Raw genomic sequence first — 27,980 nt, forward strand, 5'->3', positions numbered from 1 at the left:
CCCAGAATCCCCTCGTGTCCCTTCCGGCTTTCCTTCTCTCCCTTCCCCTTTGGCGCTTCAGAAAAGAGCTCCCCCCCGTCCTCGACCTCACACAGTAACACAGCAGAACACAAAAGTTAGCATTTAAAAAAAAACCCAAAAACCCTAGAAATGTAATTCTTTTATTCAAGTGCGGTTACGTGGATGCCTTCGGTTTACAAACAAATAAATAAAATATACATATATTATTAAATAGGCGCATTTAATTGTCTTGCTTCAGGATTTTTCTTTCTTTTTGCAAACCTGTCGAGGACTAGCAAACACAAAACAGGAAAGGCCTTTTTTTATATTTTTTAAAACCAGATTGGCTGACTAGACTAAAGAAAAACCTAACATTATCAGTGCAACGAGTTCTGCTACAGTGCAGGTGAGATATACTCTATATAAAAAAATAAGTTTATCGCAGTCAAATACAGCTTTTAATGACAGCTAGAGAAACTAGAACTATTCAAGAATACAGTATTTGCAGGAAATACACTATTGGAAACAATGCTATAACTTATCACCCTGCCTACGTGAGACAGGAACCAAAAAACATATATACATACATAATAATATAAATATTTTTCAGTCTAGAAATGCTAGGAAAAAGGGTGCAGCTATTCTCGTGGGGGGGGAGGGGGGTTGGAATGGGGTGTTGAGTGAGTTCAGTTGCCGAAGACCAAGAGACGACAGAACTGCGTCTTCCTCAACTCTTCTGCAGAGTGGGGGCAAGGAGGTGGATGGGGAGCCGGGAAAGGAGGTGGGTGGGTGACATTCTTGCCCCAGTGTAGGACGTCCGGAGTTGTTTGTTGGCTTTTGGGGGTCAATTTCCAGGGCAGAGAGATCTCCTTTCTCTTCAGAGGCCGTCAGTTGGGGCCGTCTTCGGCCAAGCTGGGGAAATGTCCTTTTTTTGAACCCAGGACCACCCGCCCTGCACCTGGCGGAGTCTGGACTTAGACCAACCTCACCCTTGGCAGGAATCTGAGGGAAAGTCTTCCTGAAAGGGGAAGAATTTTCTCTCTCTCTCTCTCTCTCTCTTCCTCGCCCTCTTTCCCTCCCCCCCCCATCCAGGGGATTTCGACACCCCCCCCCACAGCAAGGGTGGGCCAGGTGTGGGAGGTCCACCTCGCAGGCTCCTCTCAAGCACTTGAACCAGCACCGTCTGCCTTCAGCCGCTCGAGCTGAGGAATGCCAAAACCTCCCCACCCACCCCACAGGTCAGGACAGCTACCGCTCACCCCAAAGGTTAGCCGGGCGCAGCTCTGCCGGGAGATCCATCGTCTTCCCTTCCCAAACTCCCTCAGTTCTTTCGCTCTGGAGGGTGGACCCTTGGGCAGAGGGAAGGGGCAGCCAAGAACTTGGTTCCTGCCAAAAACAATTTTCTCTTGACCGTTAGATAATAACAACCTCCGTAAGCTGGGGGGGAGGAGAACCAAGGGCTTAAATCTTGGGGGGTTGGGCGGGTGTGTGTGTTGCACTTTCTCAGTCCCCCCACCTGTAAAAAAACCAAAAAAACAAAACCCCACACCATCCCTCTGAGGATGTGACTGGCACTCCCCAAAGAAGGTCCCTGCCTTCGCTCAGTTCTTCTCCCCAACTTTTCAAACGCCGGCCTGGAGAACCCATCCAATCCCCCCCGACCCCCAGTTCCTTTCAGAAGTTCCACTCTCCACTTCACACCCCCCGGCCCATCTCGCATTTAACCTGCGTTCAACGTTCTGCCTCTGGCAACGCAAGGGGCTTTTTGGGTGGGGAGGGCGAAGGTGAGGTGCTTTTTCTCCTTTATAAAACAAAGAGGAAAAAGAGTAGAGCCAGGACTGGGGGGCAGAAGTGCCATCTCCTCAAGGATGAGGCCACGGAGGGGAACCGGTGCTTCTGAACGCTTTTGGCAACGTTGAAATCCTGGACTCAAGACCAGCAGCTGAGGGTTCTTTTCCTAGAGAGCTACAAGGCGGGTTCGTTGCCCAGAGACCAGGCCGTGGGGCTGGAGTCAGGACCCAAATACGTCTCTTCGCCCCGGGCCTGGCCTGGTAACAAGCATGTGGAGAGGAGGACGGGCAGGACGACGAGAGTGAGGTGGAGGAGATGCCTGCCCACCTCCTGGACTTTAGACCTGGGAGTCGGCGCCCAAGCTGTGGAACTCATCCAGGGCCTTGTCTCCATGGGCGGCATCCCCTTGGCGGAACGCGGAGGCGATCTCGTCAAAGGTTCGGCCCTTGGTCTCGGGCACCTTGAAGTAGGTGAAGATGAAGAAGAGGATCAGCAAGATGGTGAAGATGATGAAGACGTAGGGCCCACAGAAGTCCTGCAAGAGAAGAAGAGGAGGGAGGGGCATCATGGCTCTGCTTCATGTCGAGTCAGAGGGAAGCTAGCTAGGGATGACTCTACCCACCACCGCCAAGTCAAGAAGGTTGGGTGGACAACCTCCTCTTGAGAGCAACTAACCAGTGGGACCGCTTGCCTCCAACGCTGGAGGTTTTTAAAAAAGAGATTGGATAGCCATTTGTCCGAAATGGAATAGACTCTCCTGCTTGAGCAGGGGATTGGACTAGAAGACCTCCAGGGTCCCTTCCCTTATTCTATTACTCTTCCAGACGTAAAAGCAGCCACTGAGTTCCTCAAGATCGAAGAGAGGGCAGTTGGGTAGCTAGAGTGTCCCACTTTCAGAAGTGTACTGAAGTAGCAGGTCTACCCAGCCATCCTTGGTGGCTCTACTTCTCTCAAGAAGGATGGAGTAACATAGAAGGAAGATGTCAAACTGGGAAGAGCCGAAGGAAGCTTAGATGCCTCAAAATGCCCTCCCGCTTCTTGGTCGCTTTGCCACAGACCGACCCCTGGGAATTAACCACGTTTATGATGCCCCTCTCCGATGCCCTCCAGCGCTCCACACTCACCGCCACATACTGAAAGCCCATCCCTACAATGAAGTTGGCGGTCCAATTGGACAGCCCTGCAACAGCGATGGCAGCAGGACGCGGGCCTTGGCTGAACAGCTCCGCCACAATGAACCAAGGAATGGGCCCAGGACCGATTTCGAAAAATGCCACGAAGCCCATGATGGCAACGATGCTGATATAGGACATCCATGGCACTTGAATCTAGCAGAGGAAGAAAAAGCAAAATAGAATCAGGGAAAGAACCTTTAATTGTATTTCCCATCAGTTTTGGTGGCATTCCAGAGGGTTCCCGCCCTCAGATCTTAGCTTCTTCAGAGACAAATTCCTTGTGTGACCAATCCCATTTGGCCAATAAAGAATTCTATTCTATCCTATCCTATCCTCTATCCTCTATTCTCTATCCTCTATTCTATCTCATAATTTCCTGGGAAAGGTTCAATTCCTGTGCCAAGAATCGGCCATATGGGATGGTTAGTGAAAACATCAGGATCCTCATTTGCCATCCATCCTCTGGGACCCCTGATGGATCCATGTTTGCCACTCACCAGCAGTGCCAGGGCGATGGTCATGAGAACCGCGCATATGGCCATCCCCAAGAGTCCGATGAGGTGCAGTGTCCTTCGGCCAGCCCGTTCTACCACAAACAGCTTCAGAGAGAGAGAGAGAGAGAGAACAAGGGAGATACATCAGCATGGAATCCATGGAAGGTCCCTCCTCAAAATCATCAAAAGAACTTCGGGGAGACCACGCAGAGGGGTCAGATGTCGTGGCCCTGGGTGAGTCGTTGACCTTGCCATGTACGAATCAACTTTGAGGAAGTGGCTGTTCATTCAGATTGACCTTTATTCATCTGCACAATTATATTCCGTGGACCTAGCACCCCTCTGCAGGTCACCTGAAAGGTTCTGGCTGAAGAAGCTTCTTGGATGAGAAGCGAAACGTCTTCAGGGGAAGACAAAGGTTGCCTTTGGGACAGCCCTAACCAAGCAAGAAATCGCCCTACTCACCGAGACAACTGTGAAGGCTGTGTTGACAACTCCAGCCCCAATAGTGGCGTAGACAGGTTGCTGCACTCCAGCTTTTTGAAAGATACTTGTGGAGTAGTAGAACACCTTGGAGAAGGGAGAGAAGGAGAAGAAGGTCAACACAATTGGGCTTGAAGAGCACTCGGTGGCATTGTTGGGGCGTTGGTGGAGAAAGGGTGCTGTCTAGATGCAATGAGGAACATACTGTCCTACTCAACGGGGTCAAAACCAGCCCAACATTTCACCTCCGTTTCTCCCCAACCCCATATTTTTACCGCGTTGATCCCCGAAAGTTGTTGAGAGAGCTGCAGTATGATGGCAATCAAGAGGGGCTGGCGGTAGATAGGAGAGCGGAAGAGTTCGAAGATGGTGACCTTCTTCTCCTGAAGCATTTGCCGGCTCTCCTCTTTCATCTCCTGAAGGTCTCTGCTGACATCGGTTGTCCCACGGAGCTTCTTTAGGACTTGAGAGAAAAACAGATGCTTCGTAAACCAGACTCGCAACTCAACAGTTGGGCCCCTGGTCCTCAAAATGTGGCTTCCTCCCTCTCCACAGGAAGGAGCTTTTGGTGTTGGGTGGGATCCAGACTAAGGAAGGAAGGCGGCCTTGAGGGACCAAAAGGGGCTGGAGCATTTTTAATGGACCAGAAGAGCCAAATATAATGTTCAGAATTAGTTCAAACAGACACCTTTCTAATTCACTGGAGTATAAGGAGGGCAAACCCAATCAGATTTACACATTTTGGTCATTGTGGCTAATCTCAAATAAAACAGTTTTAGCCTTTCTGCTGGAGTTGATTTCCTAATCTGGTCTATCTGGTGGGACTCAGAATCTGTTCTTCTCTCAACTGTGTTTCTGTCTTTCTCTATTTCTGACTCTGCTTCATATGGACGTCAGAAGTTGTGGCTGCCCCAACACTGGCGGTTTTTAAGAAGAGATTGGACAACCATTTGAAATGGTGGAGGGTTTCCTGCTTGGGCAGGGGGTTGGACTAGAAGACCTCCAAGGTTGCTTCTGTTCTTCTGGATTTAAGAAGACCTCCAGGCAGCCCTTGCTGATAGAAAGTCAGACAAGCGTCCCAGGTCCCTCCCTCTGCTCTGGGATCATTTGAAAGGATAAGAGGCAAGAGAAACAAGGACAATGTCATTGACACCTCTGGTTTCAGAGCGACTTCCTCCAGAACTGACCTACATCAGGATATGCTGGCCTTAAATGAGCCCTTGAGGACTACATGAGAACATTTCAAGATGATCCGGTCTGCCCGAGATCAGGAGACCTGGAAAATCTGGAGATGGACTTGATCTTGTAGACCAAGAGAGAGGTCCACCATGGAGAAATGAAGACCACCCAGAAATCCGAAAGGCTTAACCTGTCCGTCTCAGCTGCTGGTGGGAACTTACCATTCTTCGCTTTGTTCTCCTCGTTGCGGTTAATGAGAAGGAAACGGGGGCTCTCGGGAGCAAAAGGCATCAGGATGCACTGGGCCAAGGAGGGGATGAAGGTGAACCCCAGCAGCAGGGGCCAGAGGTTTTCGTTCCCCATGATGAGGTCAATACCGAAAATCTGTGAAAAAGGCACAGTTGGGAAGGTGAGAACTGAAGTCCAGGAGACGTGAAGGTCACGCTTGTTTCTCAAAAGACCAGGAGGAACAGATCCAGACCGTTCCCAAGAAGACTTGAGGTCCTGCTCAGTTCCTCACACGTGTGGTTGGACTAGGGTTTAAACTGAGGTGGAGGGAGATGATGATCTTCTGGATTTCCCCTTCCTGAAGTTTAGCTACCCCACGTTATCACACAGCTCTTCTCCTCCATTGTGTTTTGTGTGGTGTGTGCTTACTTGTGCCACAAAGACTGCAGCCCATTCCTGGATTCCTCCAGATAAGGCCAAGGAACAAGGTGGCTGCATCGGGCAGAACTAAGCGTGATGGGCAAAACATTCCCATCTTGAAACTCTGCAAGCTTCAAGGACCCTGTTTCTGGTTGGGGAAATGGCCTCTTGGACCCTCAACCTGCTCCTGGTTGGAAAAACTTCTCAGAATTTGAAATCCTGTGGGATTTTGGTGGGCGCTTGAACTGTGACTGTTTCAATCCAGCCATTTTGACGTTGTACACCTTGAACATTTGGTCAAGATCTGCAGGAGACCCAAAGGGACCTTAAGGGTCCATCCTTCCCCCTCAATAGACACCCCCGAGTCTCTCACCTGTGCAATCAGGATCCCCACCACGACCCCAAGCTGGTGGAGGGTTCCTAACGCCCCCCTCAGAGACGTGGGGGACACTTCGCCCACGTACATGGGCACGAAGCCGGTGGTGAGGCCCGAGTAAACGCCCACGATGAAGCGCCCGAGGATCAACATCTCAAAGGAACCGGCCATCTTGGAGAAGCCCATCAGGATGGCCGAAAGGAAAGCGAGAGAGTTGGACATCAGCATGGAATTCCTCCTGGGAAGGGGAAGAGGAAGGACAAGGCCTGTCAACGCAACAGTTGGGATCAAAGGGAAGGAGAAAGTTGGCCTTTCCCCTGCAGGAGCTGAGGGTTGGACTAGAAGACCTCCCAGGGTCCTTCCTTCCAACTCTGTTACTCCGTTACCTACCGTCCAAAGCGGTTGACGAAGAGCCCAACTGAGAATGACCCAACCATCCCACCGACTGAGAAGATGGACACCGAGAGAGACCAGAGGGTGGTCAGCATGCCTGGGGTGATGTACGTCTCGTATCGGTTGAACCATGTTTGGTTGTAAAATTCTTCTATCACCTGCAAAGAAGAGGAGGAGGAGGACTCTACTGGACTGCAACCAGGCGGTTTCTGCCCCACCCAAGATGTTTCCACCAGTCAGACCCCACCCCCCTTCAAGAGGATTGGGTTGACACCCCACCTGGCCGGAGGTGGCCTCGGAGGAGCTCCTTCCCTAGAAGTTCTCTAGCGTTCCAGGAAGGCTTTCCATCAGTGTGGCTGGCGCCCATCCTGGTAATGAGCCTTAGACACTTCCTCTTCCCCTTCAAGCTTACTCATCCGGACATTGTGTCACCAGCCAGCCATGGTGTTTCAGGGCAAACTGTTTTGTGATTCAGCCTGAGGGATTCATTGATGGCTTACAACACTTCTTGGACTTGTTCTGAGTCAAGGAGACTTGGGGCAAGCGTGCCACCTGAGTGCAGTTGGTGGGAAGGACACAGAAGCCAACCTTGCCTGCAGAAGACGGGAGGTTCTCCAGCAGGGCCGGGAGATCTCGGCCTTGAAATCCAGACTACGTTCCCAACGCAAAGAGCGGAACAATCCAGGATTATCACGAGGTCGCAGCAAAGTGACCCAGAGAACGCTGGGCGGCCTCCACGGGGTTGCTGGTGTTTTGAGTGAAATCGTCGGCTGCTCAGAAGGAGGAGAAGCTGACCCAGAGGCTCCCTCTGTGATAGGAGGCAGAAGGGGCCAAGGATCCGCCTCCCCTGGTGTAGGGCATCCCCAGCCAGGGCAAGCTGACCCGTTGCTTCTCCTGGGCCAAGGATTGTTTTTTTGGATCCACCGGTGTCTTTTTTCCTCCAGAGGGTGGCAGTGGTCCAGCTGGCCTGCGAGGGACGGGCACTTGGCCAAGCAGGTTACAGTGACCTAGAAGGAAATAGGACCTCAGGTGGAGGGAAAGAGCTTCTGAGATGTCAGGTGGCTGCTGAGTCACGATGGAAGGGCTGAAATGGGAGGAAGGGGCCTGTGGGGCGAGGCGGACTCCTTCTCCTAAGCAGCAGCAGCAGCAGCAGCAGCAGCTCCTCCTCCTCCTCCATCTTCACTTAGCCAGTTTTCTCCTTTCTCTCCTCTTCTCCTTCACCTTAAATGTTCTCTACGTCTCCTTCACGTTCTTCATCTCCTCCTCCTCCTCCTCCACCTTCTCTTCTCCTCCTGGGAAGTGGGCCCATACAGTCTGTTGTTGCAGGCTCACCTCTCTTTGTCCTGCTTTCTTTTCCAGCAGGGTGTCCTTCGGGGTGTGTTTTGTGTGTGTGTAAACACAGCGGAGAGGGTGGGTGCTGGGGATCAGGGTGGAAGCAGCATTCCACAGATACGGGGGTGGATGGTCAAGGCAGCTCAGGTTTCCCCCCCCCACCGAAGGGTGGCCATCCTTTGACGCTCCTCCAGACTCCGGGACTCGGACCCAATCCTGCCCTACGGAACGGGGCTCCCCTTCAAAGGCGCATGGACACAACGCTACGGGGCGCCTGTCTTTGCAAAGGAAAGCAACCACATCTCCGCTACCGAGGGGACAAAAGGTTCCAGGTGCTTTCAAGGCTCAAAGATGTAAAGCGGCCTAACCGCCTCTTAAAGAAACCAGGGTTTGTGGAACAGAGGCGCAATTCGCTGGGGAGACACCGCCTCTCAAACCGGTTCAGATGCAGGGGGAGAAACGTCCTTGGCACAAAGGGGCCGGGTCAGCCTCTTCTCCAAGCCTTTGGAGGCACTGAGGCCAAGCCGAGGTGGCCGGCTTCTTCCCCTCCGCCCCGGGGCAGGAAGGAGTCAAGGATCTTAAGTGCCCAGCCCAGATTAGGCAGCTCTTCCAAGGCCTCTCCAGACCTCCCTGTCGCTTCCCCTGGGGGCGGTGGGGGGAGGGGGGGAGAGTCTGGCAATGATGCAACCACCCAAGCAATGAACTCTAGTCTCCTGTCCTTGGCCGGAGGGCGGCCAGAGTCCCGGTCAAAGGGGACGAAGGAGGCACCTTCAGTGGGGCTCCATTCTTCCTGGACGAAAGCAACCTGCGACCTGCTTGTTCCACTGTTGTGTCAGCCATTGTCTTCCGGGGTTTCGTTCACCTGCTTTTCCCGGAGTTTCCAGCCTTCTTTCCCTGACTTTCACCTCCCGGCTCAACCCACAGGCTGCTCCCTTGCCGGGGCTGTGTTGAAGGAAGGCGCCTTTTGAACACACCAACCCATTTTTTATATGAAAAGAAGGACTCGGGCTGTCCTGTCGGATAGCAGCCTTCCAGTCTTCCACGGAGCACACCTTGTTTTACAGACAGTCAGCTCGTTTGAAGTTACAACAGACCCCCAAACAACCTGCTTCCAAAATTCCAATGGCAACACATACACACAGACACACAACTACTAAATGGCCGCACTTTGTGTGCCCGGCACCCTCTCCCCTCTGACAGCCAGTCACAGCATGACAAAATTTACAAAGTTTTGCGCTGGTTTCTAGCAATAGGAATAAATGGGTTTGCTTAGAGATTGTGCTGCTCACTTCACACCCCCTTTGTGGCTCTTCTGCAGTTGTGTGTTTTTGTGTCGCAAGGCAGTGTGGCCCTTACCCTCTGCGGTGCGTTGATGACTCCGGTGTTATACCCGAACTGCAGTGACCCCAACACGGCACCCCCGACGGCCAGCAACAACTGGGCAGTCATCTGTCGAGAGAGAAGAGCAAAGCGCAAAGTTAGTCAAAGTGGGAAAACCTCAGCAAAGAACGGGGAAGCCACTGGTGAAACTGGGACATGCCACCCAGCCCCGACACCAACTGGCGAGGCTCAGGATGCGACTTTGGCACGTTTAGTGAAGTCAGAGTGATAAGAAGCGAGACAAAATTGGGGTCCGGAACATTTTATTAAGCCCAGGATTGCAGGAGGACATTCAGAAGCAGTTCAGGTAGACACCCGCCCCCCCCCCCACTACTTCCCATAGGCATAAGGGGAGGGGGAGGAGTGTGGCCCACAAACAAGCCAGCCTTTTTCTGCCAAGCTTCCAATTCCCAAGCTGCCCCTCCCCCACCTAACCAGGTTATCAATCAAGGGTTTGTTCGGGCTGTTGGTTAGGAGAGGGGACTGCAATCCCAGCCGGCTCCGTGCCCAGTAATCCGGCCACCCAATTCCCGCCAGCTGACCTAAGCGGCTTTGGGAGACGCTAAAAGAGGCCCCCAGAACCCCCCCCCTCCGCTTCCCACGCTCTGTTCATTGTTGTGCTCTCCCCTCGGGCACCGGAGCCCAAAGGGGTCGCCGGACGGACGGAGGAGGCTGAGCTGGCAGCCTCATGAATCGGATTGGGGCAAGCTGCCCGGTCTTAGGCCGCTTTGCAATTCCCTGCGCCCTGCTGGCGGGTCCAGGCCGACGCCTTTGGGGCCAGGGATGGGGGAGGGGGGAAAGCAGGTCTCCCCACTAGACCCGAAAGCTGGAGAAACTCCTTCCCCATCGAGCAGAATTGGGTCTTTGAACCCCGAGCAGCCACCGGCACCCCAAGAGGCCAGCCAAACCTGGCAAGGACAGCGTCTCCTGCCAAGGCCGTCCCTGTCAGCATTGTAAGCGCGAATGGTCACTAAACTAGGCCACTGATAAACGAGGACGGTCTGTGGAACTGGGGCCAAACTATAAACTCAGCATTTGACCCGGCCTTGGTTTAGGATGGAAAGCGCGAATTATTTTATTCAATCAAAACTAATAACGATAAACCATAAGCCAATTTTGTTCAACAAGCCATGTTTAAACTAGCCCTGCTTCCTTGGGGAGGGGCATACCTGGCTGCAGGCCTCCCTCACGGAGCCCGGGGTTCAAATCCCCCTTACAAGCTGCGCATTTGCAACCCTTTCCCCTCCCCTCCGGGCCTCTCCTGCGAAACCGCTTTAACTGGCTGGGAGCCGGAGAGGAGGTCACAAGCCCATCATCCCCACAGCTGGCCCAGGACACCAGCCCGCCTGGCTCGCCCCGACCAGGAACGTGGGAAAGGAGCCCCACCGCGAGGTTGCTGAGCCCCAAGGAGACCCTGGCGGGGCTTCCCAAGGAAGGAGCGGCCCGGGAACCGGATGGTGGGTCCAACTTGAAAAGATCCAGGGAAAGAGGTTCTGTTCTTCTAAGCAGCCCCACGTGCCAAGGGCAGCTTCAGCTCAGAACAAGGAACGGCCGGGGTCAGAACGGCAGGGCAAACCTTCCGAAGATGGTCCCACCCTTCGCCCAGAGCGCCGGAAAATAGTTTCTGGGTCCCGTCTCTTGCGAGAGAAAAGCTGGCTGGTCGACGCAACCCAGGTGGGAAAGTCGCCTGAGACGGGATCCTATCAGGGAGGAAAAAGGCTCCCTGGGACTCACGCGCAGCCGCGGTCAGACTCACAACCGTTGAAAGGAAAGGAGGATTTCCTTTGGCAATTTCCCAGGGAACCTTTGTTTTGGTTACTGACATGCTGTCCCCGAAGGTGTGGTTGTGGTTGCAACATCAAAGACACACACAGGCACCTGCGAATTCACCTTTGTCCCATCACCCCATTAAAGAAAAGGCAGGAGCTGAGCCCAAAATCACACCATGGGCCAAAGACCAGGGGAAGGAAGGAGGAAGGAAGGGAGGGAAGGAGGGAGGAGGGAGGGAGACAGAGAGAGAGAGAGAGAGAGAGAGAGAAGAAACGGAAGGAAGGACGGAAGGAAGGAAGGACGGAAGGAAGGAAGGAAGGAAGGAAGGAAGGAAGGAAGGAAGGAAGGAAGGAAAGAAAGAAAGAAAGAAAGAAAGAAAGAAAAGAAAGAAAGAAAGAAAGAAAGAAAGAAAGAAAGAAAGAAAGAAAGAAAGAAAGAAAGAGTAAGAAGAAAGAGAAAAAGCAAGAGAAAAAGAAAAAGAACGAAAATGAAAAATTGGCAGAGGGAACAAAGAAAGAAAAGAAAAAACTGGGAAGAAGGAAGAGGGAGAAAGATGGGGGGTTGGAGAGAAGGAGGGAAAGATGAAAAATGGAAGGAAAGAAGGAAAGAGACAGAGATGGGAGGGATGAAGAGAAGGAAGGATGAGAGAGGAAGGAAATAACCCCAAAGGGCCAAAGCCCCCAAAAGTGATTGGATTTAACCAACAAACCAAAACGAACAGTTGGGCTTTCTTTCTTTTGAATGAACCCAATTCATGGCTGCCTGCCTGAGAGACGCACCGGATTCCTCACCTCCCTGCTTGACGGTGGGGCCCAAATGAAAGGGAGGCCCTTGGAGGGGGCCACACAGGCCTCCGTTGAACTCGGGCAGCAGATTCCTGGAAGGGAAACAACGACGCCGCTGGCCCCCAGCCAGCGGGGGACTCGAGGTTTAGCATGAGGCACCACGGCCCCCTCAACCCGCCTCCCGGTTGTATAACGTACACAACCACAATCACATGCTCACGGCTGTGCCAGAGACCCAAGATGACACAGCACCTTCCCTCCTGGCAAACTTTATGATTACGATGGATTAGCCCAGGAGGAGGAGGAGGAGGAGGAGGAGGAGGAGGACCGGGTGGGCCCAGGCTGGAATCTGGCCTTCCTGCCATCAGATTCCCCCGCCGGGGCTGAAGGCTGAAGCAGCAGCCTGTGTGACCAGGAACCGCGCAGGGTGAAGAACCGAGTCTACCGTCCCTTTAAAAGCCGCTGCTCAGAGCAGGCCAGGACACAACCCCACACAACCTCCTCCTCCACTCTGTTGCAACACAACTGTCAACCCCCCGCCCCATTGTCCCCCCCTCCTACGAGAATAGGGGGAAGAAGAAAAACCCAACCAGGCAGGCTCTTTGTTCAGGGCTGGTTTGTCCAGTGAAATTTCCCTGCCCGGCCGGCCGCCTCAGGCTCCTTTTCCTCCCGCAACCCTTAAGCCGCTTACAAATTTAACCCCTTCGGCCTCCTCCGGGCAGCCACTGCACCACCACTATGGGCGGTCCTCGACGTACGACCGTTCAGTCACTGACTGAAGTTACAACGGCATGGACGAAAGGGACTTAGGACTGCTGTTCACACTTACAACCATGCCAGCACCCCCGGCCACGTAATCGCAGGTGACACATACCTGCAAATGAGGCTGTTTTTTAAAAAAACACCATCGATGATATTTTGTCCAGGGAAGTGGCAATATTAATCAGGTGGAAACCCCCTCCTGTCCCCCAAACAGCCTCTTTGGACCCCCACCCAATAAACACCCCTGGTCAGGGGCCCTGGCAGACTGGCTGCGCCAGGGCTGGGACACCCAACCACAGCAGCTGCTCAAACAGCAACCCCTGTGTTTGTGTGTTTGTGTGGATGACGTCAATGGCTGTGGGAGTCGCCCTTCCAGGTAAAAGGATGTTGCAAAAGTCTTACCAGGTGTGTAAAGTGAGACCGAAAGGCAGTGGGAGGTTCCAGGGCAGGTGATGCAAACCAAGAGGCTTCATGGATCCTCCCCCCACCACCCCGGTTCTCCTGCTTGAGTGGGGGGGCTGGACTAGAAGACCTCCAAGGTCCCTCCCAACTCGGCTATTGTTATTCCATACAGGTAGTCCTTGACTTACGAACACTATTGAGCCCAATTTTTTTCTGTTGCTAAGGGAAATGCTTATTAAGTTATTTTTCCCCCTTTCACGACCTTTCTTGCCACGGTTGTTAAGTGGATCACTGCAGCTGTTAAGTTAGCCACACGGTCATTGAACGAATCCGGCTTCCCCCTTGACTCTGACAGTCAGAAGGTCGCAGAAGGGGATCACGTGACCCAGGGACCCAGGGACCCTCGTAAATACGGGTCAGTGGCCAAGCGCCACGGCTGCAGCCAACATAAGAGTGGAAGACGGTCCTATGTCCCTTTTTTCAGTCTTGCCTTAATCTCGAACAGTCACGGAAGAACTCCTGTAAGTGGAGGGCTACAGTATTACTACAGTGGCTGCCATTCTTATTAATATACTTCCCGCTGTTTTGCGAGCACGCTGAGGGCTTCTGCATTGAAGGCCAACTTCTTGTGTGGCCAAATAAATAAGGGGTAAAGGAGAAAGCCTTAGACAGACACGTTTATGCGAGAGAGTTTCCTGCACCTCTCCCCCAAAATACGAACGTGGGCACACACCCACCCCCAGGCTCCAGAGGCCGAGAAAGGAGATTAAGAAAGCGGCCAGGTTTGAAATCCCACCTCTCCTATGCTCCCTCCCCCGCCCCCCACGGCCACATGGCGCATCCCGGGGGGGGGCGAGTTTGGCACCACCGTGGAGCCCCCTCGTGCCAGTCAGCCCTCGGGAAGGCTCCTGCATGAGCAGGCATGGGCTGGCTGCCTCTTCCCACGTCCACCAGCCTCAGATTCCAGGCAGGGGGTGGATGGGGGAGAGGCATGTCCTGGCAGCCAATGAGTGGGCGACACTGTGCACCGGGCACACAATGTCCCCGTTTGGCCTGCAGCGGCCGTTGGGCTTCTCTTCGCCAGCTGACCGTCTCGGAGAGGCCTTTGCACGATGCAGGGCCCCCTGTTTGAATTCTGCCAATCCTCAGTTAAGGGAAGGGGAATAACAGAACAGCAGAAGAATATAAGAGTTGGAAGGGGTGTTAGGTAGATAGGAAGAAGGAAGGAAGGAAGGAAGGAAGGAAGGAAGGAAGGAAGGAAGGAAGGAAGGAAAGGAGAAAGAGAGAAAGGAAGGAAAAAAGAAAAAGAAAGAGAAGGAAGAGAGGGAAGAGAAAGGATAAATTCCTTGTTCTTTGTCATTCTGTTTGCTTTTAAAAAAAAAAAGTTAAAATAAGCATGCCTTCAGGGTGATGTGTTTTTGCCAGCCATATTTCAAATTGCTACTCCACCCAGGAATAGTAATAATAATAATAAATTACTTAATTCTCCTGAATTGATCTCACACAGCCCCGGTGAACTTTTCCTTTTGTTAAAAAATAAGGTTTTTTAAAAAAAAAATTTGAAAGATTGTGCATAGATAATAGAAATACATTCAAAGAAAAGGTGAAAAAGTGGGAAATCTTTAAAAAAGAGGAAAGAAAAGAAAAAAGGAGGAAAAAAGGAAACAAGAAAAAGAAAACAAAAGAACAGATAAGGGAAAAAAGCAGTTAAGAAATATGGATGGATATAAATAATAAAAAGTAGGTACATTATAAAGAACTGACTTCTCATCTTCCACTCAGCAATTATATTTTAATCTCTATCCTGTATCTCAGAAGTTATAAAATTCTCTCAATGCCTCTAATTTAACCTCTTCGTGATGGCAGCACAATTCTTTCTATAATTGTTTTTTTTTCCCCCCTAATCACTGAAACCCCAGAACCAGCAAGATCATTTTCTCTCTTAAAGTTTCCAGTCATTAGCGGCTCTTAATGAGGGCCGTTCTCTAATCAAATAAGTAGCCCATCTCAGCAAATTCTCAATTTTACCCCTCTGTGGTGGTAAACTTTCCCAAGCACCCTATGATGCCAACAAGGCTGAACGTCACGAACGTGACTTTTGCTGTGCTAAGCCCAAAAGAAGCCACATGATGGGCAAAACGCTTGCACAGGGGACCTGGATGCTGGCTGGTGAATAAGAGACCTCCCCCCTTCTGTGGCAGTCTATCTTCAAATGCCAGGCACGTGCAGGAGGAACAGTAAGGCGATGGAGGGGGAAAGGCGGGCAACCAGGTGTGTTCTAGCATGTTCATGTCTTTCTCCATGTACTTGCCGGGGTCCTAAGAGCGTTTCTCGAACTTTCCACCCCGCCTGACCCTTCCGAAGGGGGTGCCAAGGGGTTCTCTGGGAGCAGAGACTTTTTCAGGGTGGCTCCCCATCTGCCAGCCCTTAAGGTGCTCGCTTTCAGCACCACGGAGAGGGGCTTTCCCAACCTCTCCAAAACGTTTCCCATTTCTCCTCGACTGCCAGGTGTGGTTTTTCCTCTAATACTGGCGCCGCTCCCTTCCCGTCTCACCTTAGTGTCGCTGCTGCTGCTGCTGCTGCTGCTGCTGCCTTGATTGTTCTTGCCAAAAGAGGAAGTTTGGCATTTTCTTTCCCACACCGGCTGTTTCCCCCACAGAAACATCAGAGGTTGAATAAGGCAGTGAGAAAAAGAACCAACTGCTTTCCTGGCCATCGGCTCATGGCCAAAAACAGCCAGAGGAACCAAACATGTGCAGAGGGCCTCTTCCCAACTGCAGGCCCTGCTGGCAAAGGGGTGAGGGGGGAAGACCAGCAAATGAGGTCAAGTGAAGGAAACCATTTCTGAGTCACCTGACTCCTCCTGACTCATCCGCAAGCGGCAGTTGAGGTTCAGGCTGATTGCAAGAGTCAAGTTTGAACAGGCTCAGCCACGAGGCCCCAACCACACTCTATACTTTCTGGGCTTCTCCTCCCAGAATCCCCCTCCTAGCATTTGCAGAGGATTCTGGGAATGGAAGTCCACATCTCTTCCTGAAAACCCCCAGCGATGCAGCATCCACAACAGCAGGAGCGGTTTCCTCCCTCCATCCCTCCATCTCGCCCTCCCTCCGTCTGTCGTGTGTATCTCAAAAATCATACAATCTTAGGACTGGAAGGGACCTTGGAGGTCTTCTATCCCAGCCCCCTGCTCAAGGCAGGAGACTTTATACCATCCTGGTTAAGGGGCTACCTTTGAAAGGCTCCAGTGATGGAGCCCCCACAACCTCTGAAGGTTGTGGTCGTTGTGTGAATTCATTGTCCTCCCTGTCAGGAAATCCCCCCTTAGTTCTAGGTGGCTTCCCTCCTTGATGAGTTTCCACCCGTTGCTTCTCGTCCAGCCTTCAGGGGCTTTGGAGAACACGTTGGCCCTCAAATCTTGGAAGATGCTATCATGTCACCCCTTAGTCCTTCTCTTCATTAAACTAGACCTCCCCAAGGTTCTTCCTGTGTTTAATCCTCCAGCCCCCTAGTCATCTTTTTTGCTCTTCTCTGCACTCTTTCCAGAGTCTCCGCATCTTTTTTTTCAATACTGGGGACTAAAACCAGCCACAGCCTTCCCACTGCGCCTTCCTTGACCCTCCAGCCGGCCAAAGCGCTGGGAAGCCCAGTGGCCATTGGAGCAAGCGAGCAAGGCACAATAACATCCGTTCACCAATATTTATTATTCTCCTGCCTCCCAACAATGCCCCAAGGGCGACTCTCCCCTGGGCCTCTGCCTAGGAGATCAAAGCCATATATATATATATGTATGTATGTATGTATGTATGTATGTATATGTATATGTATATGTATATGTATGTATGTATGTATATCCCCCTCGCCTTCTCCAAAAGAAGATGGTTTTGCATCAGTTTCCTAGACCTGGCCGAGAGCAGACCAAGCACCGAGGGAGAGGGAGGGCATTTCTTTCTTTCTGCAGAGGGGGCTATCCTCCCTCCTCCAAAGTATTACGCAGTGGCAGTGGCGTGCTCCTGGCTGTCACGTCCTCCCACAAGCCGTTCCAAACCCAGATCTTTCTCCAGACTCTGCCAAAATTCCAGTCCGGCTCTTCACCACCACTCTCATGGTCCCTCCCTACTGGCCGGCTTTGTGGAGCAGACTGTTGTGTGGCCTTGGTGCCGCACATCCCATTCTTATTAGTAGAAAGGGTGGGGGGTGGGGAGAGAGAATCAAGGCCAGGGAAGCAGAAGCTGCCCACCCGTCCAAAGCCCTCTGCGGTGGTGGTGGTGGTGGTGGTGGGGGCTTCCCTCTCCAGCCAAGCAGGGGAGACGGACTCAGAAACTGAAGCCAAAGGAAGAACCAGAACCAGCTGGATAAAAAGTCCTTGAGAGAGAGAAAATGCTAAACATTTGGAAATAGAGGAAAAGTTGGCTTCAAGGAAGCCAGGGTGTTTAAAGGGGGGCTGGCCTGCTGTGGGGAAGCCCCTCAAAATTTGCAAATTCAAAACAGAAGCAAAAAGTCCCACCTTAACAAGTACACAGAATCACAGAGTCAGAAGGGACCTCAGAGGTCTTCTAGTCCACCCCCCACCCCACCCCATTCAAGCAGGAGACCCCACTACGCCATTCCGTAGAAATGTTATTCTTTTGCACCTTTGCCTTTGTACAAACCCTGCAGCCCAGAGCAAAGGAGCCAGTTTGGGACGGCTTTGGGAGAGAAGCAACGGCCTTCCTCAAATGTTATCCAACGTTTGAGGCCTTCAAGGGGTCGCTGTTTCCCCCTCACCCATCATCCCTGCTTTTCTTTCTGCCACATAAAAAGGCTTCCCTTTTCTGTCTTCCTCACCATCACCGCCGGGTGGTCGTTAAGGCCCCTTCGCAGCAACCTTGGACCACTTCCTCTGAAGCTTGCACACCATTTCAAGTATCTTTTGATGTGGTGGTGCACTTGCTTTCAGTATTTTTTTTTTCAAACGACACACATGAACCTAGCATGGATGTCAGAGTCACCTAGAAGAAAACAATCAACTTTCCTCGGAGCTGCAGGGCCGACGGCCCTCTTTCAGTTTAAACCTGGCCATCCCTGCATTGAAAACTGACTTCAGAGCAACGGCCTGTCAAGTTGGACTTCAGATGCTCTCAGACCTCCCCGAAACAGGCAGAAGTTTGTCTCAAATCTTTGCTGTTCTCCAACAAAGGTGATAGAGCTCCGCCATTAAGCACCCAGCTAAGTACTTGAGTCAAAAGACACCCCCTTTCCCGACCTTCTCCTGCAATGACAGGCTTGGCGTCATTTAAAGTAAAAATAAAACAAAAGGGAAAAACCCAGCAATCCAGAGTTTTAAAGAAACAGCCTCCAAGCCAACACAATGGAGGTGTTAAACTCATTTAAGCTCAGCCTCCTGCTGACCTAAACATCCCCGATTCTTTCTCTCTCTCTCTCTCTCTCAATTGCCCTCTCCCTCAAAACAGGGCTCCATATAATATAACCAATCAAGAAAACAACACATACAAATTAACATTAGAATTGAAAATTCAATTAAGGCTATTTTTTTTTTTAAAAAAATAGGCTTCTCTCTCCCTAACCAAAAAACCCCTAACTCAGAAAAGGATAAAACACAAAAGTAAAACAGAAAAAATTGATCTGTTTGCAACAAGATGGGCTACAAATTAATTTTGTAATTGAATAAATAAAAATGGTAAAAGTCAGCATCTCTAATTGTGCCATCACAGTGTAAAAATACCGGAGTGTGTAGTAGCACCTTTTCACACTAATCAACCTTGTTTTATTGGTTGGTGCAAACATTTGCTTCGGGCCTCAGATTTCCGCCTGCTGTTTGCCAACTCCGTTCTTCTGGCAAATGTTTCCAACTTAAGCCAAAAGTGGGGATGCAGTTGGGGGTCCTGATGGAGACCCTCTCGCTTGCCAACATTGGTGGCCATGGAGGAGGGATCCTTTGAATCTGACCCCCAGTCCAGAACTTTCCAGGGTTAGAGGCAAACTTTGCACCCACTTTAATCGTGGATTTTGTGTGTGTGTGTGTGGGGCTTCCCAGACCAAGCCACCCCCGGCACCCCTCAACAAGCGAGCTATGAGGACCGACTGTCTTGTGCAATTTTTAGGTTTGGAGATACAGGAGGAGGACCCAAGCAACCATGTTGTAAAGTGGGCGAAGTTCACAGAAGGGCCAGGACGAGCCGGGACTTTGCCAGGGAAGGGACAGCGGCAGGGAGGCTTCCCCAAAGTCCGGCCCTTCCCCGGCAGCGCAACCCGGATCTGCCGCGCCTCAAAGCTGGCAGAACAGAGGCGGCGGCGGCGGTGGAGCGCTTGGCTCCCTTTGCCGCTTTTTCCTTCTCGCCCTCTGAGTCGTCCTCCTCCTCCTCCTCCTCCTCCCCCTCCACGCTTCTCCTTCTCAGCTTCCATCCTTCTCCTTCTGCTCCTCTTTCTTGAATCGCTCCTTTTCTATCCCTTGTCCTTCTCTTCCTTTTTTCCCTTCGCCTCTTCTTCCATCACCCCTTCTTTCAATCCTTCTCTTCCTCATCACTCCTTCTCCTCCTTTTTCTCTATCATTCCTTCTCCTCTCTTCTCCCCTCCCGCCCCCTTCCATCCAGCCGGAGATCAGCCGAAGCCCGGCTCCGCTTTGGCTCCGGCCGGCGCCTGGTCCAGGGTCCTGAAAGCGGAGCCGCTTCGCCTCCTGCTTCCTCCGGACGCCCGCCCGGGACGCCCGCGGCCCCGACGCCCGGAGGCCTCCCGCCCTCTGGAAGCCGCGCCGGCTCACCTTCCCTTCCGAAGCCATGGCTCTGCTCCGGGCGCGGCGGCGGCGGCGGCGGCGGCGGCGAGGGGGCGCTCCTTGCGGGTGGCGGGGCTGGCTGAGGCTGAGGCTGCTTCCCGGCTGCTCCGAGCGAAGCGGCGAGCGGCGAGACCGGCGTCTGGGGCCCCGGCAGCGGCTTAAAAGGCGATTGGCCGGCGATGGAGGTGTGGCGGGGGCGGGGGAAGGTGGGGCTGACGCGGCGCTGACGTCACCCCGGCGGGGAGGGCTCTCTGGCCCTCCGGGAGGCGCGCAGGATCGGGGGGCTCGCCTGCCTCATCCACCGGATCGTCCCGCGCGTCTCCACCCCGGGCGGGCGGCAGCTCTCGAGATGCAGGGTCGGTGCGCAAACTGGCTTGAGGACTTCCAACTCCCAGAATTCCCCATCCAGCTCTGCTCAGGTTTTGTCCCTGCCATCCCGCTCTCCAGAGTGGATAGACCGGAGAGGAAGGGATTATTATGGCTGGGGGATTCTGGTAAGTGAAGTCCCCAAGACTTAAAAGTTGCGTCCTCCTGCCTGCCTACCCCAAATCCTCTCATTGGGGATTCTTTCCCTCCGGGAAGAGCTAACTCCTCACTCACCTGTTTGAAGCTGCGCCTGGAGAATCCATCTAAAAAGGGAGCCCCCAAACCCCTCCCCTTGGCTAACTCCTCTGCCCTTTTGCAGTAAACCAGAGTCCCAAATGAGCCCCCCAGCCCTGATTCACAAGCACTCCCACACGTTGCCAACCAAGCCACAATCGTGGGTTTATACTAGGGCACCTTTCTAAAAACTCCTGGCTTCACATTAAATCCAGAGGTGGAGAATTAAAACAACAACAACAGGACCAGCATCTGCCTTGCAGAGGGGACACCCAGCCTGGCCTCCTTTGCGGGATCAGCGTTCACAAAGCAGGCACCCACCCTTTCCCAACAGTGGGGCTAACATGACTAATGACAACTAGGAATTTGTGCTGGTGAATAATCACCATTCTTGAAATCTCTCCAGGGCTGCCCCAGCTGGGGGGGGGGCTGCTTCCTCCTCCTTCTGGGCACCCGGGAGGGTCACACAGTTCCTATCACAACTTTCTTGTCTTGGGCCCTGTTGTAAAACCGTTGCTCTTCCTGGTTCTGGGTGGGTTTTCCCCCTTCTTCTTAAAACTTTCCGCTATCGCTCGGCAAACCCCGTCTGCTTAGCAGTTACCTTCCAGCCATGTCAACAAGGAAGCTCTCCCCTCTTCAAAAGGGTCTGCACTGGACAGTCTCGACTTGCGGCCGTCCGTTTAGTGACCCAAGCAACAACAGCACCGAGGATCTTATGACCGCTGCAGCATCCCTGGGGTTAAAAATCCAGGCCCTGGGCAACGGACTCAATTTATGACGGTCGCTGTGGGTGGTCCCCTTTTGCAAACTTCTGACCAGCAAAGTCAACGGGGCAGCTGGATTCACTTAAGAACCTAGTAACCTTGTTACTAGCTTAGCAACTGCAGGGATTCACTTAACAACTGTGGAAAAAAAGGTTGCAAAAATGAGACAAAACTCACTTCGCCAGTGCCTCACTTAGCAACGGGGCTCCAATTGTGATTGTAAGTCAAGGAATCCCTGAGTTTCTCTCTATTGTTCTATAACAGGTCTGGTCCTCTCTTTTTTGTTGTTGTTGTTGTTGCTTTTAACACTTGGGATGGCAAAAGAAAGGCTGTTCAGGGCTCCCTTCGAACCAAAGTTGAGAATTGGTACAAAATCTCAAGTGGAAAAATCCTCCCCCCCAAAAAAGGTCAGGCCGGAGGGCACCAACACCCCACCCCCCACCCCCATATAACAGAGAAAATAAGAATCTGCCTCTAACCATTTTTATCTCCTTTCGGTCTAATTTCTAATAGTTTTTTTCCCCCTCTGTTGTCATTCTGCAACCAAGCTGCCGTGTTTTCCTGACTAAAGGGGGAAATTTTGCAGTGTAAATGATGAACGTCTATTCATATTGCAAGCATGGGGTGAGACTTAAACCCCAGAGTCTAATTTTAATTTAACCACAGCTTCGTTTCACTTTTCTATTCCTCAATTCTGACAGTCAGAAAGTTTGGTTTTTCACTCTCTTTTCCTCTCTTTCGGTTTGAAAAGAGGGCTGGGTGCGATGCAAGAGCCCAACCAACTGTATTCTACTCAATAAATACATTTCTTCCTTGCTTCCCCCCCCCCCAACCTGGTGGGTCTTCCCCGAATTAAATGGCAGGTGAACAACCCCAAAGAGGAAGTGAAGGTTGGTCCCTGCAATCAGGCACGTTTTTAAATTTTTTCTGAAAAAAGAGAGGAAGTGACTCACTAACCTTCATCCGACCAACCACTGAATTTACTAGATTGTCTAAGGGAACCTCCCACGTGTCTGGAGATGCCAGCAAGGCTGAACCGAATGGCAAATGTACTTCAGCCAGAAAACCCTTGCGTTTACCAACAGATCCTCAAGTGACCTTCAGGACCGATTGGGGATTTCGGTCAGCCCCACCGCAGAACGGTCACATCGCAAAGCCCTCTTCCCAAAAATCCATTAATGCAGGTTTCTAAGAAGCATTTTCCTCCTCACTGCTGGTTCTGAAAGGAATCTCAGGCCACCATCGATCGATATTCAACGACGCCCATCTATTTTTAAAACCCAGAGGTGATTTGGCTGAAAAGAATTATGGCAGGAGTACAAGCACAATTGAGCCTAAAATGTATGTTGTTAAGCGAGACAGCCAAGTGGGTTCTGCCCCGTTCTACGACCTTCCTTGCCAGAGTTGTTAAGCGAATCACTGTAGCTAACTTACACGGTTGTGAAGAGAATCTGGTTCCCCAATGACTTTGCTCATCACAAGGTCGCAAAAGGGGATCGCATGATCCTTTTGCAACCGTCATAAATATGAGTCATTGGCCAGGCGGGTGAATTTTGATCACGTGACGGGGGGAGAGGCTGCAACCGCCGTAGGTGTGCAAAACGATCCTTTTGCCAGGGCCCTTGTAACTTCAAATGGCCACTAAACAAACAGTGGTACGTTGAGGTGTCCTCCCCCGCCCCCGCGCCCCCCGCTCTGCTCCTCCTTGCCCAGGTAGATCAACCTTCTTGGAAGGAAGCCAGCAAAGGAACTGCAGCTGCAACCAGCCTCTTGGCCAGGAGGCCTCAGAGCCGGCAGTGAATCGTGCAACCGATGTGTCACCTGGCACAATTCAGCACCGACAAGTCTGGGAGTGTGTGTGTGTGTGTGTCTGTGTGAGCATCACATGCCTGGAAAAAGTTGAAGCTCATGGGGATTGTCTGGAGATTAAAAAAAAAAAATGCAATTCCCTTTTAGGGAAGTAGATCTTTATGACAAGCGAAGCTGTCATGTCCTGAAGGGGGAAAAACTAGTCCGTGCAGGAAATTTGACCGCACGCAACAAATCCCTTTGGCATCGGATTCTGAAATTCCTTTTAAAGGAGATGAGGATTTGGGTAAATTCCCATGAATCCTGATGGTGGTTCTGCCGCTTAGTTGCAAACTGATGGTGGGTCGGCTTCCCGCCCTTTCCAGCAAACCCAGCAGTGTTCCTCCGTCTTGACCACTCCCAGGATTTCCCAGCCTGCACATGGGGTTGGACTAGAAGGCCTTCAAGGCCCCTTCCAGCCCTAGGATTTTATAAACCAAGGCAGGAATCCTTGAAGCATCCTGGACGAATGGCTGTCCAGTCTCTTCTTGAAAACCTCTGGTGTTGGAGCACCCACAGCTTCTGGTGGCAAGCCATTCCACGGGTGAATTGAGCTGGGATTATAAAATAACAGCCGAGTTGGAAGGGACCTTGGAGGTCTTCTAGTCCAACCCCCCTGCTCAACCAGCAGACCCTATGCATTGCCAGACAAATGGCTGCCCAGTCTCTTCTTGGTGACCTCCAGTGATGGAGCATCCACCACATCAGTTGGCAAATGGTGTGTTGAGGGAGGCCTACAGCTGCACACTGGATGTCCGTGTATATCGGAACAATTTTGATACGACGCAATAAAGCTGTTTCAGTTTGTCTAACTTTTCCCAAACAGGGTTTATGACTTTTCAAGCTGGGAAGCAACCATTTTTATTGTTTCTTGCCCGTAATTCCCACTACAAAGTTTTGGAAGGAAAATAATAATTTTAAAAGAAACAGGACTGAACAAAACCAGTTAAACCCTGGGGCTGAACCCTATTCCAGAAACTTATGGATTGTGTAATTGAGAGATATCAAACTTTCATCACCGACTCCCCCCCCCCCTTAATTAAGGCAAAAAAAGGGGGGGGGGACATCCAATTTTGTTAATTTTGCCAGGGCAGGAATAGCTGCAGGTGATGAGCAAACTTTAAATCTGTCTTGGCAGCAACTCAGCCTTGCTGGGAAAAATATTCTGCAGATTGTTGGAAGAATTTTAAAATCTTCAATTTTGTCTCCCACGTGGTTTAGTGGCTCCTGTGATTAGTCTATCAAAGCTATGCAAACCACCATTCCTAGTTCAAATGTGCAGCGAAGAGTGCCTCATGGGTTGGTTTTGGGATCCAACAGAACCTGCTCATGCCTATAATGATAATAGCTAGGAATGTTGGTCTAAAACAAACGAAGATTCTTCTTCCAACCACGATAAAGTCTGTCCTGCTTCAGGAAATGCTTTACAGAATCAAAATTTCAACCGGCTTTCACGTCTCTCTTTCTAATTGCAGGTTGGTTTCTTATGCAATGTTGATCTAAATATTTTATGTGTTCAGCCATTTGGTCCAATGCCAGCTTTAGATGTTGTCTGGAAGCGCCTTTAGGCCCTTTGAGCTATAATAAAGTTGAGTTGAAGTGAGCGGGGAGAAAGTCAAAAGGAAGTCTGACTGACTTAAGGAGGCCAAAGGGAACCAACCTGGGGAGGAGAGCATCCTTCTGGCTGATGCAAGGGGCTGCTCATAGATCATCAGGAAGCATGACTCAACGCATGAACCTGCCACGGGGCCAGGCCAGCATCATGTGAACACAGGTGCGGCCCAGGGATGGAGAATAGCACAGTAGCAGGGTTGGGAGGGATCTTGGAGGTCTCCTAGTCCAACTCTCTGCTCAAGGCCTGAGGCCTCACACCACCGCATCCTTCAGAAAGTAAAAGCTAGAAGAACAGCAGTGCCAAATAAAAGAAACTAGGAGGGACGTGGAAAACCAGAAATTAAACACACCATTAATTAATCGGATCACGAGGGATGCGCCACCCAAGCCTGCAGCCAATTCCAACTCTTCCTTTGCAATGCTGCAAAAACTCCATTGAATGTTTGCACCTCCCAAAATTTCAGGTCCTTTGACAGGTGAGGGACCCCTTGCTGAACCCCAGCACAAAGATGCAGAAACTCCTATTCCACGGCAAACCCACCCATTATTCCCAAAATTTGTCCTATCTTTGAAAGCGCCCAGGCCTGGAAAACCCCCAGCCGAGCAGGATGAAACATGCCGGAATCCATTCTGCAATAAAACACGCCAGCTGCAGGCACCTTGTAAGCATCTACCCACGCTGGCAACCCACACCCCAAAGCCTTGGAGAGTTTGGCAGAGCTGAAAATATCGGACGTGGAAATGCTTGGACTAGAAGACCTCCGGGGTCCCTTCCGACTCCGGTATTCCGCTTCGGTTCTCCCAACGTGTATCAAAGCTGCATCTGGATTTGTGCTGCACAGAATAAACAGGTTTCCCTTTGCCGCTAATCAGCTACTTTGCACCCGGGGAAAAATAAATCCAGCATTTGGCTGGGCCAGATCACGGCTTGATCACCGATACCAGGAAATCAACCACTATTATAATACAGCAGAATTTTGCAAGTCCGGTTGCACCGTTTCCCCCCCTCTTCAGTGAATCTCAGAGATAATCGAGCTGAAAGGGATCTTGAAGGTCTTCTAGTCCAGCCCCCCATTCAAGCAGGAAACTGTTCGGACAGGTGATTGTCCGTTTCTCTTCTTAAAGGCCTCCAGTAATGGAGCATCCACGACTTTTGGAGGCAACCCATGTCTGATCTTCTTGGGGAGGTTACCTGCCTGTTGTGGACTTCACAGAAGTTTGATTTAATTCCTGCTGCTTTGCATATCGTCCACTTTACTTTATGCTCTCCCACCCTTCTGGTCTGCAAAGAAACAGCCACTATGCAGGGGCTTCTTCTGGTCCTCACAATCTGGTTGTCGACTCCACACACATCCAGCATGCTGCAAAACTCTTTGTTTTGTCCCTTTGTGCAGGAGGGCCAGTGAGGGCGCCTGCCAGCAGCCCTTCCCCCAAGGCCGGTCAGCCCCACTCCCTGGGCCACCCTGGAAGCTGCCTCCATCTCTGGTTTCCATGCCGACGGACCAGGATCTCCTGAGCCGGCCTCAGCAACCTGACCAAGCCTGGAGCAGCTAAGTTTCTTTTGCCTGGAAGCTTCTCTTCATCTTCCTGGGAGCCCCCGTTACAAGGCGGGACCCTCAGATACCTTAGAAGAAGGGAGCCCCAGAGGAGCAATGTTAGAGCGGAGAGGGTCCCCAGAGGTCATCCAATCTTCCCCCTGCCCAGATTACCATCTTAGATAAGAGATTAACAGAGAGGCCTGGGAAGTCGTGTAGTCCAACCCCTTGCTCAAGGGGAACACCCTATACCATTCCAGACCAATAGTTGTCCAATCTTTTGTTAAAAACCTCCAGGGAGGAAGAACCCACAACTTCTGGTGGCCAGCAGTTCCACTGATTCATTGTCCTCCCTGTCAGGAAATTCCTCCTTAATTCCAGGTTGCTTCTCTCCTTGGTTGGTTTCCATCCGTTGTTTCTTGTCCTGCTGCCTTCTGGGGCTTTGGAGGATGGGTGGACCCCCCCCCCCTTCTTTGGGGCAGCCCCTCAAATGCGGGAAGGCTGCTGTCATGTCTGCCCTGGTCCTTCTTTCCTCTCGACTGGACCTCCCCAATGCCTCAAGGTGAACCGAGTGACACCTGCACGGTTTCTGCCCCTGAGCCAGGAGACCGGGGGGGCAGGAGGAGGAGGGTGACTCAAGGCCCACTTTGGCTGCAGCCAATTCAATCCGCCTCCAACAGCCAAACGCAAGGAGAACAAGAGAGCTGGGAATAGCAACCCCATCCAGCAAAGTCCACTTATTGACTATTGATTGGGGGCTTTTAGTCTGAGTGGATGCAAAACTAAGCCTTTCGTTGTTTGTGAAGGCGGCAGGCAAAGCCCCCGAGTGGAAGTTCAGCCGAATGAAGCCTCGCTGCCTCCACACAGGGGAGCCGTTTGTGATCGGACCCATTCGGTGGGGATCCAGGTCTGAAAACGGCAATTTAAGGAACGCAGAGGGAACATGCTGAGAACTGCCCCTAGGAACTCCTCGGCTTACAACCACTCCTTTAGGGACCTCTCCAAGTTACAACGGCACCAAAAAAAGTGACAGTAGCATTTTTCACACTTATGACCACGACAGCATCAGATATTCATGTGATCAAAATTCAGACGTTTGGCAACAGGCATGCACTTACAACGGCTGCATTGGAGTGGCCCACTCTGCCTGACTTCTGGGGGGGGGCACGCAGTGGAGGGTGGGTTTTGCAGTCCCTCCCCATAATGGCAATGATTAGCATACAAATGCACGCAAGATCTCCACCCACCAACTGCAATCTGCATCCATATTCAATTGTATGCACTTTGTGATCACATTTTCAGTTCCATTTCCAAGCTGCAGCCATGTTGTTGTAGCCTCTGAATCATCTGTCCCTCCCTCCCTCCCTCCCTCTCAAGATCATCTAATTTATTTCACTTATATGCCTCCCATCTCGTCCAGAGGTGACTCGGGCCGGCTCACAAACATTAAAACCACCACACATTAAAATAACAAAGCAAAATCTTATATCCCTTCCGTGCCTCCCCCAAAATCCGTGCACAATTCAGGGCCTGCCAAAGAGATCAGGCCCCAGCCTTGGGCTCCACGCCCCCCACCCGCCTTACCTCGTCTTCCGTCCCGAGAGCATCAGATCCTGTCCAGCTCCAGGCGTTTTCTGTCCGCCTCTGTTGCAGAAAGCGACAAGGGACACCCCAGAGGGCCACAGGTGGAAGTTCTGGGTTTTTTGCTTTGCAGAAGCAGCCAGGCCTCCCTAGAGGAGGAAGGTCTGGTTTAAATCTAAACCGTTCGTCTTATGTTACGGGGGTCCCCGTCAGGCTTGCTACGCAGGGGAGAGGCTGAAATGCAACCCAGGTTGTGTGTCCGCTTTTTGTGTTAATGTATTCAGGGCACAGCCTCC

The 27,980-nt window shown here is 51.7% G+C and overlaps 2 protein-coding genes across 3 annotated transcripts in view; one reads left to right on the forward strand and one right to left on the reverse strand.

Annotated features, from left to right (window-relative positions):
* ZMYND12 (zinc finger MYND-type containing 12) overlaps positions 1-27,980 on the forward strand; it is a 41,625-nt gene that overhangs the window by 6,204 nt on the left and 7,441 nt on the right. The gene's annotated exons all lie outside the window — the stretch shown is intronic.
* Positions 148-27,963, reverse strand: SLC2A1 (solute carrier family 2 member 1). Of its 2 annotated transcripts, none has more exons than XM_026685554.2 (11): positions 27,688-27,963; positions 9,228-9,320; positions 6,537-6,697; positions 6,144-6,384; positions 5,344-5,506; positions 4,219-4,406; positions 3,926-4,030; positions 3,464-3,565; positions 2,916-3,119; positions 1,104-2,326; positions 148-1,045 (listed from the first exon to the last, which is right to left on the reverse strand). In XM_026685554.2, the coding sequence occupies exons 2-10, from the start codon at positions 9,318-9,320 to the stop codon at positions 2,129-2,131; spliced, it is 1,455 nt and encodes a 484-aa protein (XP_026541339.1). In that variant the 5' UTR covers positions 27,688-27,963; the 3' UTR covers positions 148-1,045; positions 1,104-2,128. The 2 variants fall into 2 exon arrangements, with proteins under 2 accessions (XP_026541339.1, XP_026541338.1); XM_026685553.2 differs by lacking the exon at positions 27,688-27,963 and adding an exon at positions 19,731-19,902.

The sequence above is a fragment of the Notechis scutatus genome, chromosome 16 (genome assembly GCF_049901735.1).
Source record: "Notechis scutatus isolate UNSWTSFEM ecotype Mainland chromosome 16, rNotScu1.2, whole genome shotgun sequence".
Lineage (NCBI taxonomy): Eukaryota > Metazoa > Chordata > Lepidosauria > Squamata > Elapidae > Notechis > Notechis scutatus.

Coding starts and splice junctions, on each gene's coding strand:
- SLC2A1 (XM_026685553.2), bottom strand. Junction 4,031..4,218: donor AACTTTCGGGGATCAACGCG/GTAAAAATATGG, acceptor CCCTTCTCCAAG/GTGTTCTACTACTCCACAAG. Junction 3,566..3,925: donor CAGCCTTCACAGTTGTCTCG/GTGAGTAGGGCG, acceptor CTCTCTCTGAAG/CTGTTTGTGGTAGAACGGGC.